Source organism: Ranitomeya variabilis, chromosome 8 (assembly GCF_051348905.1).
Source record: "Ranitomeya variabilis isolate aRanVar5 chromosome 8, aRanVar5.hap1, whole genome shotgun sequence".
In the NCBI taxonomy this organism is placed as follows: Eukaryota; Metazoa; Chordata; class Amphibia; order Anura; family Dendrobatidae; genus Ranitomeya; species Ranitomeya variabilis.
The window spans coordinates 180227641-180245640 of NC_135239.1; the positions used below are offsets into that span (position 1 = coordinate 180227641).

At 44.4% G+C, this 18000-nt stretch overlaps 2 protein-coding genes and 1 long non-coding RNA gene across 3 annotated transcripts in view; 2 read left to right on the forward strand and 1 right to left on the reverse strand.

The window, feature by feature from the left end:
• The window catches only part of LOC143788107 (uncharacterized), a 105489-nt gene that overhangs the window by 52425 nt on the left and 35064 nt on the right, over nucleotides 1-18000 (reverse strand). Inside the window, exon 2 of the long non-coding RNA XR_013218560.1 lies at nucleotides 12376-12579. This is a non-coding gene — a long non-coding RNA (uncharacterized LOC143788107). The remainder of the gene's footprint in view (nucleotides 1-12375; nucleotides 12580-18000) is intronic.
• LOC143787867 (protein kinase C delta type-like) lies at nucleotides 7178-9765 on the forward strand. The gene is made up of 5 exons (XM_077276984.1): nucleotides 7178-7413; nucleotides 7734-7825; nucleotides 7935-7997; nucleotides 8515-8653; nucleotides 9174-9765. Exons 1-5 carry the CDS (start codon nucleotides 7246-7248, stop codon nucleotides 9375-9377), a joined length of 666 nt encoding a protein of 221 aa, XP_077133099.1. The 5' UTR covers nucleotides 7178-7245; the 3' UTR covers nucleotides 9378-9765.
• On the forward strand, nucleotides 9416-12616 carry LOC143788170 (uncharacterized). The gene is made up of 3 exons (XM_077277598.1): nucleotides 9416-9460; nucleotides 10889-11017; nucleotides 11576-12616. Exons 1-3 carry the CDS (start codon nucleotides 9416-9418, stop codon nucleotides 12218-12220), a joined length of 819 nt encoding a protein of 272 aa, XP_077133713.1. The 3' UTR covers nucleotides 12221-12616.

The following is an 18000-nucleotide window of genomic DNA, read 5'->3' on the forward strand; positions in this document are numbered from 1 at the left end:
GCGTATTGAATGCGGTTTTCCATTCATCACCTTGCTTAATGCGCACAAGGTTGTACGCACCACGAAGGTCTATCTTGGTGAACCACTTGGCACCCTTAATCCGGGCAAACAAGTCAGACAACAGCGGTAAAGGATACTGAAATTTGACAGTGATCTTATTTAAAAGCCGATAATCAATACAAGGTCTCAAAGATCCGTCCTTTTTTGCCACAAAAAAGAATCCCGCACCAAGAGGGGAAGAAGACGGACGAATATGTCCTTTCTCCAGAGACTCCTTGATATATGAACGCATAGCGGTATGTTCAGGTACCGACAGATTAAACAGTCTTCCCTTAGGAAATTTACTGCCTGGGATCAAATCTATAGCACAGTCACAGTCCCTATGAGGAGGCAGTGCACTGGACTCAGACTCACTGAAGACATCCTGATAATCAGACAAATACTCCGGAACTTCCGAAGGCGTAGAAGAATAGGATTTTCTAATGGTTCAAGAGTAAAACCACAGCGCTTAGCAAATGAGAGATCCATGAGACTCAGGGCAGCACCTGAATCTACAAACGCCATGACAGGATAAGATGACAGTGAGCAAATCAAAGTTACAGACAGAATAAATTTAGGTTGCAAATTACCAACGGTGACAGGACTAACAACCTTAGCTATACGTTTAGAGCATGCTGAGATAACATGTGTAGAATCACCACAGTAGTAGCACAAGCCATTCCGGCGTCTATGAATTTTCCGCTCATTTCTAGTCAGGATTCTATCACATTGCATTAAATCAGGTGTCTGTTCAGACAACACCATGAGGGAATTTGCGGTTTTTCTATCACATTGCACCGAATTAGGTGTCTGTTCAGACAACACCATGAGGGAATTTGCGGTTTTGCGCTCCCGCAACCGCCGGTCAATTTGAATAGCTAGTGCCATAGTGTCATTCAGACCTGTGGGAATGGGAAAACCCACCATAACATTCTTAATGGCTTCAGAAAGGCCATTTCTAAAATTAGCTGCCAGTGCACACTCGTTCCAATGTGTCAGCACGGACCATTTCCGAAATTTTTGGCAATACACTTCAGCCTCGTCCTGCCCCTGAGACATAGCCAGCAAGGCCTTTTCTGCCTGAATCTCAAGATTGGGTTCCTCATAAAGTAAACCGAGCGCCAGAAAAAACGCATCAAGATCAGCCAATGCCGGATCTCCTGGCGCCAGCGAAAAAGCCCAATCCTGAGGGTCGCCCCGTAAGAACGAAATCACAATTTTTACTTGCTGAGCAGAATCTCCAGATGAACAGGGTCTCAGGGACAAAAACAATTTACAATTATTCACGAAATTCCTAAACTTAAACCTGTCTCCGGAAAACAGTTCAGGAATCGGTATTTTAGGTTCTGACCTAGGATTTCTGATAACATAGTCTTGTATGCCCTGCACACGAGTAGCCAGCTGGTCCACACTTGTAATCAAGGTCTGGACATTCATGTCTGCAGCAAGCATAGCCACTCTGAGGTAAAGGGGAAGAAGAAAAAAAAAAAAAAAAACTCAGAATCTTCTTTCTTATAATCCCTCTTCTGCAATGCATTAAACATTTAATACTGGCCTGGCAAACTGTTATGACCCCAATGGCGAGGGTCTCAGAGGAACGTGGAAATCTGCAGAATACAAAAATCCAGCTCATAGGGCAGTGGTAACTGGGTTGACCATATATCTACTCCTAACGCCAACACTAGAAGTAGCCGGGGATCATTCCTACGTTGATTCTAGATGACACGCGCCAGCCGGAGAATCTAGCTACCCCTAGTAGAGGAAAACAAAGACCTTTCTTGCCTCCAGAGAAGGGGACCCCAAAGCTGGATAGAAGCCCCCCACAAATAATGACGGTGAGGTAAGAGGAAATGACAAACACAGAAATGAACCAGGTTTAGCACAGAGAGGCCCGCTTACTGATAGCAGAATAAAGAAAGGTAACTTATATGGTCAACAAAAACCCTATTAAAATCCACACTGGAAATTCAAGAACCCCCGAACCGTCTAACGGTCCGGGGGGAGAACACCAGCCCCCCTAGAGCTTCCAGCAAAGGTCAGGATATAGATTAGGAACAAGCTGGACAAAAATACAAAACCAAAACAAATAGCAAAAAGCAAAAGGCAGACTTAGCTGATATAACTGGAACCAGGATCAGTAGACAAGAGCACAGCAGACTAGCTCTGATAACTACGTTGCCAGGCATAGAACTGAAGGTCCAGGGAGCTTATATAGCAACACCCCTAAGTAATGACCCAGGTGCGGATAAAAGGAATGACAGAAAAACCAGAGTCAAAAAACTAGTAACCACTAGAGGGAGCAAAAAGCAAATTCACAACAGGAAACATTTCTCAAATGACATGGGAACATCATGGGGATCGCCCCTGGAAGCATTTCTGACTCCAAGGTCACAGCTGTAAGTGTAGCACCCCAGGAGTTCGGGTACTGCCTTCCTCTCAGGGGGGGGTAGTGCCACGCCTGGAGACAAGTGGGATCCCTTTGACAGGTAAATCTTACACACAACATATTCTAACTCCAGGCCAGAAGGGGGAGCTCAGAACCCTGTTTTAGGGGAACTTCCCTGATTTCCATCCTAGTCTGAAGGAGGAGTTAGTTCAGTCTGGAGCAGACAGTGTAGGGAGAGGAGTGATTAGGAGCTCATGGAGGCTGCAATTAGGCCTCCTGTGAGCCAGAGCACGGAAACCGGGCACCGGGAGCCCGAGGTTGTGGATAGCTGTAAGTTCCACAGCAGAACCGGAGGGCATAGGACTATATGTAAATCTCCCAATCAATGCCTGAGGTATAGCAGCAGTTAGAGCCTGGAGTCACCGTGTCAGAGACCCCAAGGGAACAGCTCAAGCTGCCCACCATGCAGGCACTGTCCCAGGACAGGAGAGGGAAAGGAGTACCTTGCCAGTGAACTACAGGTTGCAAAGGACCAGAAAACCAGTGCATATAGGAAGGCTCCAAACCTGACCTGCCAAGAGAGATTGCTACTTGTTTCCAGGCTGCCTGGACTACTTCTGTACCTGTCGCCGGTACCCTGGACTGAGGCCTGTCACCATCAGTAAACCACGTAAAGACTGCACCCCCTTTGTCTTCCATTATTTACCGGCAACCCACCATCCCTGCCATACACCTTGGGATCCCTTGGGACCCCGCTTCACCAATTTATCCTCTTTAAGCGCTAAGATGTTTGTTAAAAAAATAACTTTTTCAATATGACAACTTAATGTAATCAAATTCTGTGTAGTACATGTGCAATGCTCACTTTACCCCTGGATAAAATCCTTGAGTGGTGTAGTTTAGAAAAATGGAGTCACTTTTGGGGGGTTTCCACTGTTTAGGGACCTTAGGGGCCCTGCAAATGCAAAATGGTGCCCACTATCTCTTTTAGCCAAAACTTGGGTTCCAAAATTCAAATACTGTTCCTTCCATTCCAAGCTCTGCCGCTTGTTCAAACAGGAATTTTTGATTACATATGGGCTATTGCCACGCTTGAAAGAACATGGGTAACCAACGGAAATTTGACTTTTGTGAAGAAAAATTAACTTTCTCAATATGATAACCTAATGTCATCAAATTCTGTGTAGTACATGTGTGTTCAAAATGCTCTCTGTACCACTGAATAAAATCCTTCAGTGGTGTAGTTTCCAAAATGTTGTCACTTATGGGGGATTTCTGCTTTTTTGGCACCTTAGGGGCCCTGCACATGCAACATAGTACCCGCCATCTCTCAAAGCCAAATTTGTGTTACAAAATTCCAATATTGCTCCTTCTGTTCCGAGCTCTGCCATTTGTCCAAACAAAACTTTTTGACTACATGTGGGGTATTGCCGCGCTCGTAAGAAAGCGGGTAACACATTCTAGTGTCCAATTTTTTGTATTACCTCTTGCAAAAATGAAAAAACTGGGGCTAAAGTAAGATTTTAGAGGTAGCATTTCAATTATTTTTTTTCATTCCACTTTCCAATAATTCATGTGTAGCACCTGAATTTTTTTTTTGTAAAGTTCCTAACAACAGTTTTGAAGCGTTTGATGGGTGCAGTTTTTAAAATGTCCTCACCTTTGGGGAGATTCCCTCAAAATCCATATAAATATGAATAGGTCAATAAGGAGATAGGTTTTGCAATTCTGTTGAAAAAATAAGAAATTGCTGCTAAACTTTTAACTCATCTATGATCTTAACAAAAAAAAATATGTTTAAAAAATGATGCAGATGTAAAGCAGACATATGGGAAATGTTAATTATTAATAATTTTGTGTGGGTATCTGGCTGATTTAAAGGGCGAAAACATTTAAAGTTTGAAAATTGTGACATTTTCTAATTTTTTGTCCAAATTTTAATATTTTCATAAATATATGCAAATCATATCAACCAAAATATACCACTAACAGGAAGTGCATTGTGTCATGAAAAAACGTTCTCAGAATCAATGGGATAGGTTGAAGCGTTCCAGAGTTATTACACTAAGAGACACTCTTCAGATTTACACTTGTGTGAACTTAGCATATAATAAGCTTATCCAGTGATCCAGGACAATATCGAGAAGAAGTTAGATATTTTGCTGATACTTTGGGTGTTATCAAAATAACTTTTATGCACCATCTTAAAATTCTTGGAATAAATAGAATTTATTAGCGAAGCATTATATTTCATATTTATTGGTAATGCTTTTAAATTCAATGATGAAAGACATCATCAGGAGATTGGCACGGCGATAGGTTCCCTGTCACATGTATTACATCAACCTATTATGGCCATTTTTTGAAAAGAATTGTATTTCAATTTTAATGATTTAAATAAGTGAAAACAATTAATATGAAAATCACTAGAAAGGTTAATGATATCATCATAGAATTCTTAGACATGGATTTAAAAGAAAGATTAACAAAAAGAGGGTACCCAAAACATGAACTCACAGAAGCTCTGAAGACACGACATGACACTGGCCTTCCATATTCTAAAGATGAAAGAAGAAAAAAGAATAGGAAATCGCTTTTGCTTTTCTTTTAAACACAGTCCTTTACATGCAGCTATAAAATCAGCCATTTATACAAAAATACCTGTCATATAATTGAAAATTATCCAGATTTTAGAGTAGTGGCCTGTAATGCAATCGCAATAAAGAAAGATATTTCAGTGAGGAGCCGCTTTAGTGATAGGAAATCCACCTGGTTAGAAGATTCCACACCAAAAGGAAATTACAGAAGGGGCAATTGCACAATTTATATTGACGTCATGATAGAGTCGGGCCAGATGAAGCGTCAGTCACAGTGCGAAACGGCGGTTGCCTTTTAATGTTATGTGCATGCACGTCCCATCTACCGCTGCACAGCAATGAAGTTTAAGTACATTTTACTTCCAGGGTGACTGACACTCTTCTCTCTGAAGATCCGGTATGTGGACTACACCTTATACAGTGTCCAGCACCGCCCTTATGGTCTTATATCCTAAGAGATCCATTATATACATGACACAGCCGCTCTCCTAATGGCAGAAAAGTGATTCCTAGCACCGGACAGTTTCTTTTCACTTTTTTCCTCGCAGTAATAATACAGTAACATTACATCCATAGAGAGATAAAGTCATGCAACTACGTCATCCTATGGCTCCTGCAGGGAATAATATCACTGTGGACAAAATGCCACTGAGTATAAAAACCACTGGAGAATGTGGAGATTTTATATACTGTTGTATGTAGAAGAAATGTCACTGTGGCCTCTACACCACACAGGGCTGTGGGACGGAGGCGGCGGGGGCACAATGTGAAATATAAGGATTTGTTCCTATTTTCATTCATGTGCATCACTGCAGATTTGAACCCATCAGCCATAACATAAAAAACACCTGTCTAATATTTTTGGTACTCTGGAGACCTGAGTCTCCGATTGTTATTTTAATATGTTTTTCTTCATATATTATTTTAATGAGATCATGTCCAGCAATTTTGTATATTGAATAAAGAAATATTTTTCCTTATTTCTTTGTTTCTTAACCTTTGTATTTGTTGCTGCATCAGTTCTTGCTTTTTTTTTCTAAGTGTTTAAAGTTTTTTTGAATATTTGAATGAGTTAGATGCAAAATATTTAGGGTCCTTGAATAGGATATAAAAAAATACTATCTTTGTTATTATGAAAAGCGAAACTTTTCTTATACTAGGTCATCTGATTATGTCAAACATGGTCCTGCAGCAACAGATGACATCATCGCTTACACTCTGGCTGATGATGTCACAATGGCGATGATGTCACAATACTAGGTGACTATTAGGTTAAGGATTCCAAAGTCACTTTTCTTACTTTACCTTCAACTGTTGGAGAGTGAAGACGACTTTTGCGCACTTAATAAATTCGTTATTATTGATATTAACTTATCATGGGACGAAAAAGGAAGTGTGGTGAAAAGAATAAGAAGAGTGCTAAAAAGAGATGCACGGAAGAGAGTTTTTCTCAGAGAGGAGAAACTTTTCAGGACATTGTACAGGACGTACCTGTTGAGAAAACAGATGATCCCTGTACAACATCTTCTGGATATCTACCAGAGATGAAGACCCTTAAAAAGGGGATAAAAAGAGGGAACACATCTCCTGAGAAGGGAGATGCAAACCCAAATAAGAGAGGAAGAATGGTGGAATCTGAGAGTGGAAAGGATGTTACCTCTGAAATAAGGTTTAGCGGATCAGCTAAAACCAGGAGCTCTCACCTACATCATGAGAGCGCTGAAAATCAAAGTTGTAGAGAACAACTTAAGAGAAAGAGGACATCTGACACTGAGACCACCACAAAGAGAAGACGTGAGACTGACAAATCCATCGATCAAGCTCCAGAAGGTAAAGTCTATAGTCATTTAGTCACAGGCCACATCCATCTTTTATATACAGTTTTACAAAATGGAAGCTAATTACATAATCTTATCCTGTACATCTTACCATGTACAACAGAGCTCTCCACCTTCTATACTTGGGGCTCTCCAGCCAGAACATGGTGGTAACCAGGTTCATCTGGGTTCAAAGTTCATGATAGATTGAAAAAAATTGCCAATTTATTGAAGCATTATATGTGAGTGTGACTGTAAGATTAATTGTTGGTTCTTATATCTGTTTTGTTTTCTAGGTGTAATTGGTGCTCAGACCACCAGCCCTTCAGAGCAAGTGGCTGCCTGTCTTTCCCTGGAGAGTTTCATCTTTACCAGGAAGCTTGGAGAAGGCAGTTTTGGCAGGGTGATGCTGGCAACACATCAACCCAGCGGACTTCAGCTGGCTGTCAAGATGGTCAAGAAGAGGGAATTGTTGGAGAACGCTAAACACACCATCCGCTTAGAGAGAGAGGTCCTGAAAATCACTGAAGGCAGCAGATTCTTCACACATGCCTATGGGACCTTCCAGACAGCGGTAAGAGACTCCTCACTTTCTAAAAATTCCTTTCTCCCCATCATGTCCAGTTGCTTCCATTAGATTGTAAATTCAATCTTTGCCTGTTCAAATGAGTAGCCCTGCTGCATGCTCTGTGTGCCTGTATTCCCTGGGCGCCATTACTGGTGGCTACCATTATAGGATTTTGACTTAGTTTTCACCCTGGACACCTCTCTATTGTGTGCAGACAAGGAGACATGTCTTCTGAACACACAGTAGAGGTCCCAGAACCATAGTAAATGTTATCAGGATGGATAAAATCTGCATTATTTACAATCATCTTCCCTCCTCTCGCACAGGACTATGCATTTTATGCCATGGAATATCTGAGTGGTGGAACGTTGACTGCATTTATCAAATTCAGAGCCCCCCTGAATGTCTGCACGACCAGGTAAGAGAACAGCCGCTCTGTGATTTCTGTGGCCGCTGTCTCCCCTCATAGTTATTAGTGGTTCAGTAGAACAATTAATGCTGATAGGATTTTTTTTCTTCCTTATTAGGTTCCTTGCAGCAGAAATCTTGAGTGGAATACAGTTTCTCCACAGTCGGGGGATTATTCACCGGTAATAAGCCATTTCTTTTTTTATACGTAGGGAAAGATTTACTATGGGAAATAGTTAAATGTGCCAGAATTGTGGTGTTATTTGTGACAATAATCTGGTGAACATGACGTGTACCACATTTATTAAGTGTTTTAGACACTTTTGGGGGTTCACTCGAAGAGGGGACAAGGCTTTTATGGTAATGGGAATAGTTTGATAGGAATCCATGTGGCTTACAATGTCACAACGTGCAACTAAACTGTAACCAGATTTTTGTGAAAATTATTGGCTGTAAGTAATGAAAACAATAGTGGTGTAACATCGGACAAAAGTCTCTGAAGATGCTCCTAATTTGTCAAACAGTCACTGTGATGAATTTGGAGCGTTTTCAGACAGCCTGGTATATGTCTACACAAGATAGGATTAGTGAATCTGCCCCCAGTGTTTAGTGAGTGGTCCTGTGAAGCCCCCACAGTAACCCCAGCACTACAGCTCATCTATGTCTGATTCACAGAACTATTTTTCTTTCTTTTTTAAGGGATTTAAAACCAGACAACATTCTTCTGGACGGCGATGGACACGCTAAGATTGCTGATTTCGGCCTTGCTGCTATGAATGTATTTGGCTCTCAGAAGATCAGTGAATTTTACGGCACTCCTGGCTATATGGCTCCTGAGGTGACTATGTGACTACTAATATCTCATACTTTATTATCCACCTGCAATTCTCACTTAATGTGGAGCTTGTGGAATCACAGATCTATCACCACAGCGGCCCACATTTACTAACGCTAACTAATAGATGGACTGTGTAAGAGCCCCCATACATATTAGACTAAAGTCAGCCGAACCGGCCAATATCAGAAGGATCAGCCAACATTCTAATGTGTACTGGGGCCTCTAGACTCTATATCCAGGAGGAGAAGGATCTAGCACATTGGATTTCCAATGATCAATCCTTTATTTTTTGGAGTCTGGTAGAGTTTCTCTAATAGAGAACATAGAAGTTCTTGGCCGAACTGTGAGTTCCTTGCATGGGAGAGGTAGCTATCATCCAAATGATCTTTTGGCTGACATGTATTATGTATGGGGGCTTAGGTGTGGAAAAACACTACCAGTAAACATGTACCATGGTTGTTTTCTGTCTCCCAGGATGGACAATGTACTAACTTACTCTTCTAATCTTATGTTTCCACAGATGGTTCGTCGACAGCCCTTTAATTACTCTGTCGACCTGTTCGCTTTTGGGATCATAATCTACCAAATGGCCACAGGATTTTTCCCGTTTAACTATGGTTACTGTACTCGAAGGCTTGCCCGTTCAGTGACATGTGATGAACCTTGCTATCCGAACACCATGGATTCTCAGCTCAGGAATATCATAGCGAGAGTGAGTAAATAGACAATTATACCTGGAGACATAGGAAGGATAGACCAGTCATGAGTTTTGTTAATACACCGTACATTTCATCACCACTGTGTTGGGTATTTCAGCTTTATCCAATAGAAGGAATTGGGACAATGCTGGAGCCCCGGGACAGCCTCTCCTATATGTACAGCGTTCTTATCTACAGGCCAGTTTATACAATAAAGAGGCTGCGGCGCTCACCAAAACCTCTCCACACAGCTAATCATCAGGATTATTGCGTATCGGTCCCTGACTGATCGACTACTGATGGCCTATCCTGTACCATCCTGTCCTGTACTTTCCAGTCTTATCCTGTCCTATCCTATCCTGTCCTATCTTGTCCTATCCTATCCTGTCCTATCCTGTCCTGTACTATCCTGTACCATCCTGTCCTGTACTATCCTATCTTATCCTGTCCTATCGCATTTGTTCCTAGCAATGGCTGTTTTAATAAATTCATCTTTGTATAAGAAAATGAGAAATCAATTCTGTAACTGCTGTTTTTTCTGAGATTATTTCTATTATTACTTGTGATTAGTGTTGAGCATTCCGATGCTGCAAGTATCGGGTATCGGCCGATACTTGCTGTATCGGAATTTCCGATACCGAGATCCGATATTTTTGTAATATCGGATATCGGTATCGAAACAACATTAATGTAAAAAGGTGTAAAAGAAAGAATTAAAATAAAAAAAATCGCTATACTCACCTCTCCGACGCAGCCGGGACCTCAGCGAAGGAACCGGCAGCGTTGTTTGTTTAAAATTCGCGCTTTTACTTGCTTACGTGAATTCCCGGCTTCTGATTGGTCAGGGCGGCCATGTTGCCGGGACGCGGACCAATCACAGCAAGCCGTGACGAAATTACGTCACGGCTTGCTGTGATTGGTCCGCGTCCCAGGAACATGGCCGCCATTAACCAATCACAAGCCGTGACGTCACGGGAGGCTGGACACGCGCTTATTTTGAAAAGCGCGCGTGTCCAGCCTCCCGTGACGTCACGGCTTGTGATTGGTCACGGCGCCATATTGCCGGGACGCGGACCAATCACAGCAAGCCGTGACGTAATTTCGTCACGGCTTGCTGTGATTGGTCCGAGTCCCGGCAACATGGCCGCCCTGACCAATCAGAAGCCGGGAATTCACGTAAGCAAGTAAAAGCGCGAATTTTAAAGAAACAACGCTGCCGCTTACAATCGCCGAGGTCCCGGCTGCGTCGGACAGGTGAGTATAGCGATATTTTTTATTTTAATTCTTTATTTTACACATTTATATGGTTCCCAGGGCCTGAAGGAGAGTTTCCTCTCCTTCAGACCCTGGGAACCATCAGGAATACCGTCCGATACCTGAGTCCCATTGACTTGTATTGGTATCGGGTATCGGTATCGGATTGGATCCGATATTTTGCCGGTATCGGCCGATACTTTCCGATACCGATACTTTCAAGTATCGGACGGTATCGCTCAACACTACTTGTGATATAATAATGGTTCTTATTTATTTGCAGCTCTTGTGTAAATCACCAGAGAAGAGGCAGGATGTTTGCAGCAATTTAAAAGGACATCCATTCTTCTCACCTATAAACTGGGAGGAATTAGAGACGGAAAGGTCACGTCCACCATTTACAATGAAACCTGTAAGTGCACAGCATTATTTTATTATAATGTCACCTCCTCGTCTGTGTAATGTGATAATATGTGTAAGAAATACTCAAATAATGAGTAACAATCCTACATAGTGTAGGCCAGAATGTGTTTATCCTCCCCTGCTGGTAAATGGGTGGAATTACAGTATGGGGCAGGATGGACAGGCTTTTACATATTTCTCAAAAGTGTAATTATTGTCCCCAATTCTTCAGAAGGCCACTTAGTGAATAACTTGGATCCGTTAGGCTGTGTTCACACTGTGGATTTTTTTTTGCAAAGAACCATATTGCTCTTCCCATTTTTGGAAGAAAATGTGTGAACACAGCTTTATGGTGCAGTTGTAGCAGATGTGGATACCGCAGATTGCCAGGCAGCACCAGTAGTTGACTTGTTCTCAAGCTGCAGGTAACGATGCATCATGGCGATTAGCGGTAATCTGCACACAGTTACCACGGCTCATCCACAATCTGTACAGGTGCCCTCAGGAGGGGACGGATATAATTAAATACCTAATGAATTAACCAGACTGATTTGTCTTTCTTCTATAGATCCGAGTTTTGAAAACCAGCAAACAAATTGAATTGCACCAAGTGATGTCTGGCATTGAAGCTCAGAAACCACCTATAACCCTGGAGGAGCAACGGCTGTTCTGTGGCTTCTCCTATATCAGTAACAGGTGGAAGAACATTACTGGCACTGAAGCTCAGAAACCACCTATAACCCTGGAGGACCAGCGGCTGATCTGTGGCTTCTCCTCTATCAGCAACAGCTGGAAGAACATTACTGGCACTGAAGCTCAGAAACCACCTATAACCCCGGAGGACCAGCGGCTGATCTGTGGCTTCTCCTCTATCAGCAACAGCTGGAAGAACATTACTGGCACTGAAGCTCAGAAACCACCTATAACCCCGGAGGACCAGCAGCTGATCTGTGGCTTCTCCGCTATCAGCAACAGCTGGAAGAACATTACTGGCACTGAAGCTCAAGAACCACCTATAACTCCGAAGGACCAGCGGCTGATCTGTGGCTTCTCCGCTATCAGCAACAGCTGTAAGAACATTACTGGCATTGAAGCTCAGAAACCACCTGGAACCCCGGAGGACAAGTGGCTGTTCCGTGGCTTCTCCTATATCAGAAACATGTGGAAGAACATTAAAAGCCACATAAATAACAGCAATTGCAATATAGCATAGTCCCCCTAATACCTGACTACTGGGTCAGGGAGGCGTGGACCTGGGTGTGGTCTGAAGAAACAGGTGGGGTCTGTTGGAATCCCACCCCAAGCTCTTCCATCTACATATCAGAGACCATAGTGTCCTGCATTCTCTATTGCTGCCCCATAACTCACCTGGCTGGCATGCTGCTTGGAGATGTAGGACCGTCAGACTACAGGACAGCACGGTGGCACAGTGATTAGCACTGTTGGCGAGCAGCGCAGTGCTCCTCGGTGTAAATCTGGGACACCATCTGCACAGAGTTTGTATGTTCTCCCCGTGTCTGTGTGGGTTTTCCCCGGGTACTCCGGTTTCCTCCCACAACTCAAAACATACTTCTAGGAAAAAAATAAAATAATTAATTATTGAACATCATCATCCTGTATCTCGTGTATTTCTGTATTTATCACCAGTATGTGACATATAGAAAGGTGGTAACACTGCACAGTGTCAGGACACACATTACACACCTGTAAGAATTCACTGATTCACCAATCACAGGCCGCGACGTCATCGCAGGCCCTAGGAGTTTAGGGCCTGAGATGATGTCGCGGCCTGTGATTGGTCGCATGAGCGGTCACATGAGCGGCACGCGACCAATCAGAAGCCGCGACGTCATCGAGGGTCCTAAACTGCTCATTCTTAGAAACGGAAGCTGCCGGTTACTACCAGGGCGCGTCAGAGGGTGAGTATATCAATATTTTTTATTTTAATTCTTTATTTTTTACATGAATATGGATCCCAGGGCCTGAAGGAGAGTTTCCTCTCCTTCAGACCCTGGGAACCATACACTGGGAACTTCCGATTCCGATTCCCGATACCACAAAAGTATCGGAACTCGGTATCGGAATTCCGATACCGCAAGTATCGGCCGATACCCGATACTTGCGGTATCGGAATGCTCAACACTAGATACCACACATTTAGTGATGCCAATAACATTCCAGGCATATATCAGTCAATGCAGAATGCAACACAACTCAGCAATAATTAGTGCAACATGATCACATGCAATAAGCAGAATAACATTTGTCAAGGGGTCAAGTGCCAGTGGCAGGCAATTTTTCTTCCTGCAAAAATGTCAAGGCTTTTCAAAAAGATGCCTAACAAATAGTGATGAGCGAGCACTAAAATGCCCTGGTGCTCGTTGCTCGAGTCGAGCAGATTGGAATACTCGGGTACTCGACCAGAACAACGAGCCCAATGTAAGTCCCGATGGGAGACCCGAGTAATTTTACCGTGATCCCCCCCGGTGGTCTTTTTAAGGTCTAAAAACGTCTGAAAATGATGGAAACACTGCTCAATTGACACAGGAACATCATGGGGATCGCCCCTGGAAGCATTGCTGACTCCTAATTCACAGCTTTAATCAATTTTTTCCGAGATTCATGCCATTTTTCCCGGTGCCACAAAAAACACATTAAAACTAAACCAAAACGGGTTTTGCTTGGAAATATGTCAAGGTACATCCAAAAATTTCCTCCCCCACTTAGGCTTAGTTCAGACGCTGCGTTTTTGAAGCGTTTTTCAACTTTAACATTGCTTTCAACCACTACAAATGCATTCACTGGGAAATGTCATTGTAACATTTATCACCTCCTGCTGGCCATGTGGTGTGTGACAGATAAGCAGACCCATCTTGTTTCATTTACAAAGGTGGAACTCTTAGAGTCACAGAGCCTATTTTTACTGGTGCATCAGGCGGCTTTAATCTTCTTAAACGGCCATTATGAAACAGTGGGTCTACTAATCTATTGTAGCCTAGGCTGTGAGCGGATGGGCTGCCAAGAATTGTGACGCACCACAATACCCCTATCACAAGATGTCCAGGGGGGACTCCTGAAAAATTGTTGCATTGAATTCAAGGCCTGTCCTGCTGCATAGTCATATGCACCCCATTACACCTTGGAACCCACATACAGGTTGGGCCCATGAAAATCCACTTCACAATATGCATTTTGTACTCCGGTACTCCTTTGTTTTACACATTGGCAGCAAGGCCAGCCCTGCTGCATAGTCATATGCACCCCATTACGCCTTGGAACCCACATACTGGATGGGCCCATGAAAATCCACTTCACAGTATGCATTTTGTACTACTATACTCCTTTGTTTTACACATTGGCAGCAAGGCCAGCCCTGCTGCATAGTCAGTCATATGCATCCCATTACGCCTTGGAACCCACATACTGGATGGGCCCATGAAAATCCACTCATATTATTTAATGGTATGATGGTACCCTCTTTGCAGAATTATTTACAGGAGAATTTGGCAATTTTATTTGCCATGTTTTTAACACTAAGGTTCAGATACAGCTTGAAAAAAGGCTAATACTTGCAATGCAACGCAATTTTATTGCAAACTACAAAATTCAAGGAATAGGATGATTGAATAGTGTGATTGCATACACTTTTGTATATGTTAACATGCAAAGGTTAATAAGTACATATAAGGATTAAATAAATATAGTGATTACGTATATATGAAGATTAACTACATACTGTATACTTAGATCATCACCAAGAGGCTTTTAAACATCATCCGTCTGGAATATCAGAGAAGCAACACTGCATGGGCGTTCCTAATTATGCAGATATTAACACACTGTACACGTACAGGTACCCCAGTTTTAGCATCTGTCTTAGTCATGTTTCTCTGGTCTTATATAGTGATTTACACTACCCACACCTTCAAGTGGCCACTTTTCAAGGTTGGATGAAACTGAGATATCATGGAGTCATCAGACGAGGGGCCATAAACCCCTAGAAAATAAAAGCCACAAGGATTTAGATCAAACCACCACAGGCATAGTTTCAGTAAACCTTATGTTAGGTGTCGAGTTCCCACCACTGCACAAGGGGAATCTCGAACCACCTTCGCAGCGGTCTCCCATTCTTCTCCAGCCGCAGTGAAGTCTGCTCAGCGGAGACGTCGGTCCCAGCGTCTGGCTCAGGCAGATACTCTGTGCTTGGTTACGGCTGCTCCTTCAGGCTCAGCCTTTGTAGCCAGTACTGGTCAGCGGCGAGCAGACGTCTCTGGGACTAAGTCCTGCTTTTTCCCTTCTGAGCATGCCCAAGGGAAGACCTTTCATTGGAGGTTGGGGGTCACACACTCAGGTCCTGTAGCAGCTCCTATTGGTCCTCTAGGAAGGTCCTGAAGTTGCTGCAGCTATAAAAGGTTTGCATGGCTGCATGGCCATGCGCTAGTATCATTTGTGCTTTGTGCTTGTCGCCAGTAATACTCTGCCACTCAGGCTACACGTGGAGAGTGTCCGTTAGCTGTGGGAATTACATAGGCAGGCAGCTAGCGTCAGTGAGGGCAATTAGTCGCTTGGCTTAGCATCTGGTTCCTTCATGTGTGCGGTTAGCACAGAAGAGTTCCAGAGAAAGCACAACCCTAGTTAGGGTATTATTCCCACTAATTATTTCATGACTCTGTGAGTCAACAGGGTTCTTGCTGATACTGACCGAGTGACGGAATGTGCGTCTAATCTGACATTGTACCGCCATATAGGGCAGCCATTTCTCTAGCAGTGGGCTTCTTTCCTGCCCGGTGGACCCCGGGCTGCGAACGCACCTATAACATCTCATATATATACTCGGTGCCAGGGCCGGCGTCAGCACCCGGCATACCCGGGCCCTGGCGAGACAGGGGGGCCCATTTAGGGCCGGCGTTAGGGGCAGGCTGCCCGCATGCGGCCCCTGAGGCAGTCATCTGCGGTCCGAGGTGCACGCTAGAAGAGAGGAGGCAGAGGCAGCATGGAGCTCTGGAACTTTTGCAGCTGCTGGAGAGCCGCCCACAATCCGTCGCCATGGATACGCAGAGCAGAGTGACTTCCGACTTTCCAGTGCCTGGAGAATGAGCCAAGCGTCGCCAAACAGGAAGTGTGCAGCACCTGCCACCTGGAACAAAGGATTGCGGGGGCCGGGGGGATGCAGAGCTTGGCTGGGAGGACAAGGTATGGGCTCTTATATACTGATTGGGTTGTGCTATATACTACATGGGCTGGGCTGCTATATACTACGTGGGCTGCTATATACTACATGGGCTGCGCTGCTATATACTACGTGGGCTGGGCTGCTATATACTACGTGGGCTGCTATATACTACATGGGCTGCGCTGCTATATACTACGTGGGCTGGGCTGCTATATACTACGTGGGCTGCTATATACTACATGGGCTGCGCTGCTATATACTATGTGAGCTGGGCTGCTATATACTACGTGGGCTGGGCTGCTATATACTACGTGGGCTGCTATATACTACATGGGCTGCGCTGCTATATACTACGTGAGCTGGGCTGCTATATACTACGTGGGCTGGGCTGCTATATACTACATGGGCTGCTATATACTACATGGGCTGAGCTGCTATATACTACGTGTGCTGGGCTGCTATATACTATGTGGGCTGCTATATACTACGTGGGCTGGGCTGCTATATACTACGTGGGCTGTGCTGCAATATACTACGTGGGCTGCTATATACTATGTGGGCTGGGCTGCTATATACTACGTGGGCTGTGCTGCTATATACTACGTGGGCTGGGCTGCTATATACTACGTGGGCTGCTATATACTACGTGGGCTGGGCTGCTATATACTACGTGGGCTGGGCTGCTATATACAACGTGGGCTGCTATATACTACATGGGCTGCGCTGCTATATACTACGTGGGCTGGGCTGCTATATACTACGTGGGCTGGGCTGCTATATACTACATGGGCTGCTATATACTACGTGGGCTGCTATATACTACATGGGCTGTGCTATATACTACGTTGGCTGCTATATACTACATGGGCTGCGCTGCTATATACTACGTGGGCTGGGCTGCTATATACTACGTGGGCTGTGTTATATACTACATGGCTGTGTTTATATGCGATCATGAATCGTGGTATGTGTTAAAGGGGGGCCCACTGAGACTCTTTCGCCCGGGGCCCTCAAAAACCTGGAGCCGGCCCTTCTCGGTGCGTTCCGCCAGCCATAACAGAATAATAGCGCCAAGGTCTGGCTAGTGAATGGCGGATGATCAGCGTCTACAACGGTACATCCAGCAGCTGAAGGGTAGGTTGGCAGCTCTTGAATGCACAACCTCGGCCGTGGATGTCACCGCAGTCGTTGTTCAGGCTGCTGGTGTAGCTGCAGACAGTTTGTCCTCTGCCACCCCTGCTTCAACATTATCCCGACTCCCGCTACCAGACAAGTTTGCTGGTGACAGTAAGCTATGTCGGGGATTCGTGAGCCAGTGCACCATACATCTAGAGCTCCTGGCTGCACATTTTCCTATGGAATGGGCTAAAGTGGGATTTATCATATCCCTTCTGTCAGGCAGGGCGTTGGAGTGGGCAACGCCGCTGTGGGAGCGTGATGATCATGTGGTGCAGAGTGCTCCTTGCTTCCTGGACTCTCTGAAACAGGTCTTATTGGGACCTCGTGTCACCCATGATACAGCGCTCCAACTGCTGGCATTAACACAGGGTTCATCCATGGTCAGCCAATTCGCCGTCCACTTCCGGCCACTCCAGCTCTGATGCCAAAGTCCGGATAAAGGCCTTATCCCGATGTTCTGGAAGGGATTGGCTGACCATGTGAAGGACACCTTGGCCACCAGGGAGATTCCCGCCACACTGGAGGAGCTCATAACTATATCCACCCGCATCGACCTCCGTTTTAACGAGCGGAGGTTGGAGTGGACCCAGTGTAGGCAGAGGTTCTGGTTGGCTCCTACCTTTGCCAGTCCTCTGGAATCT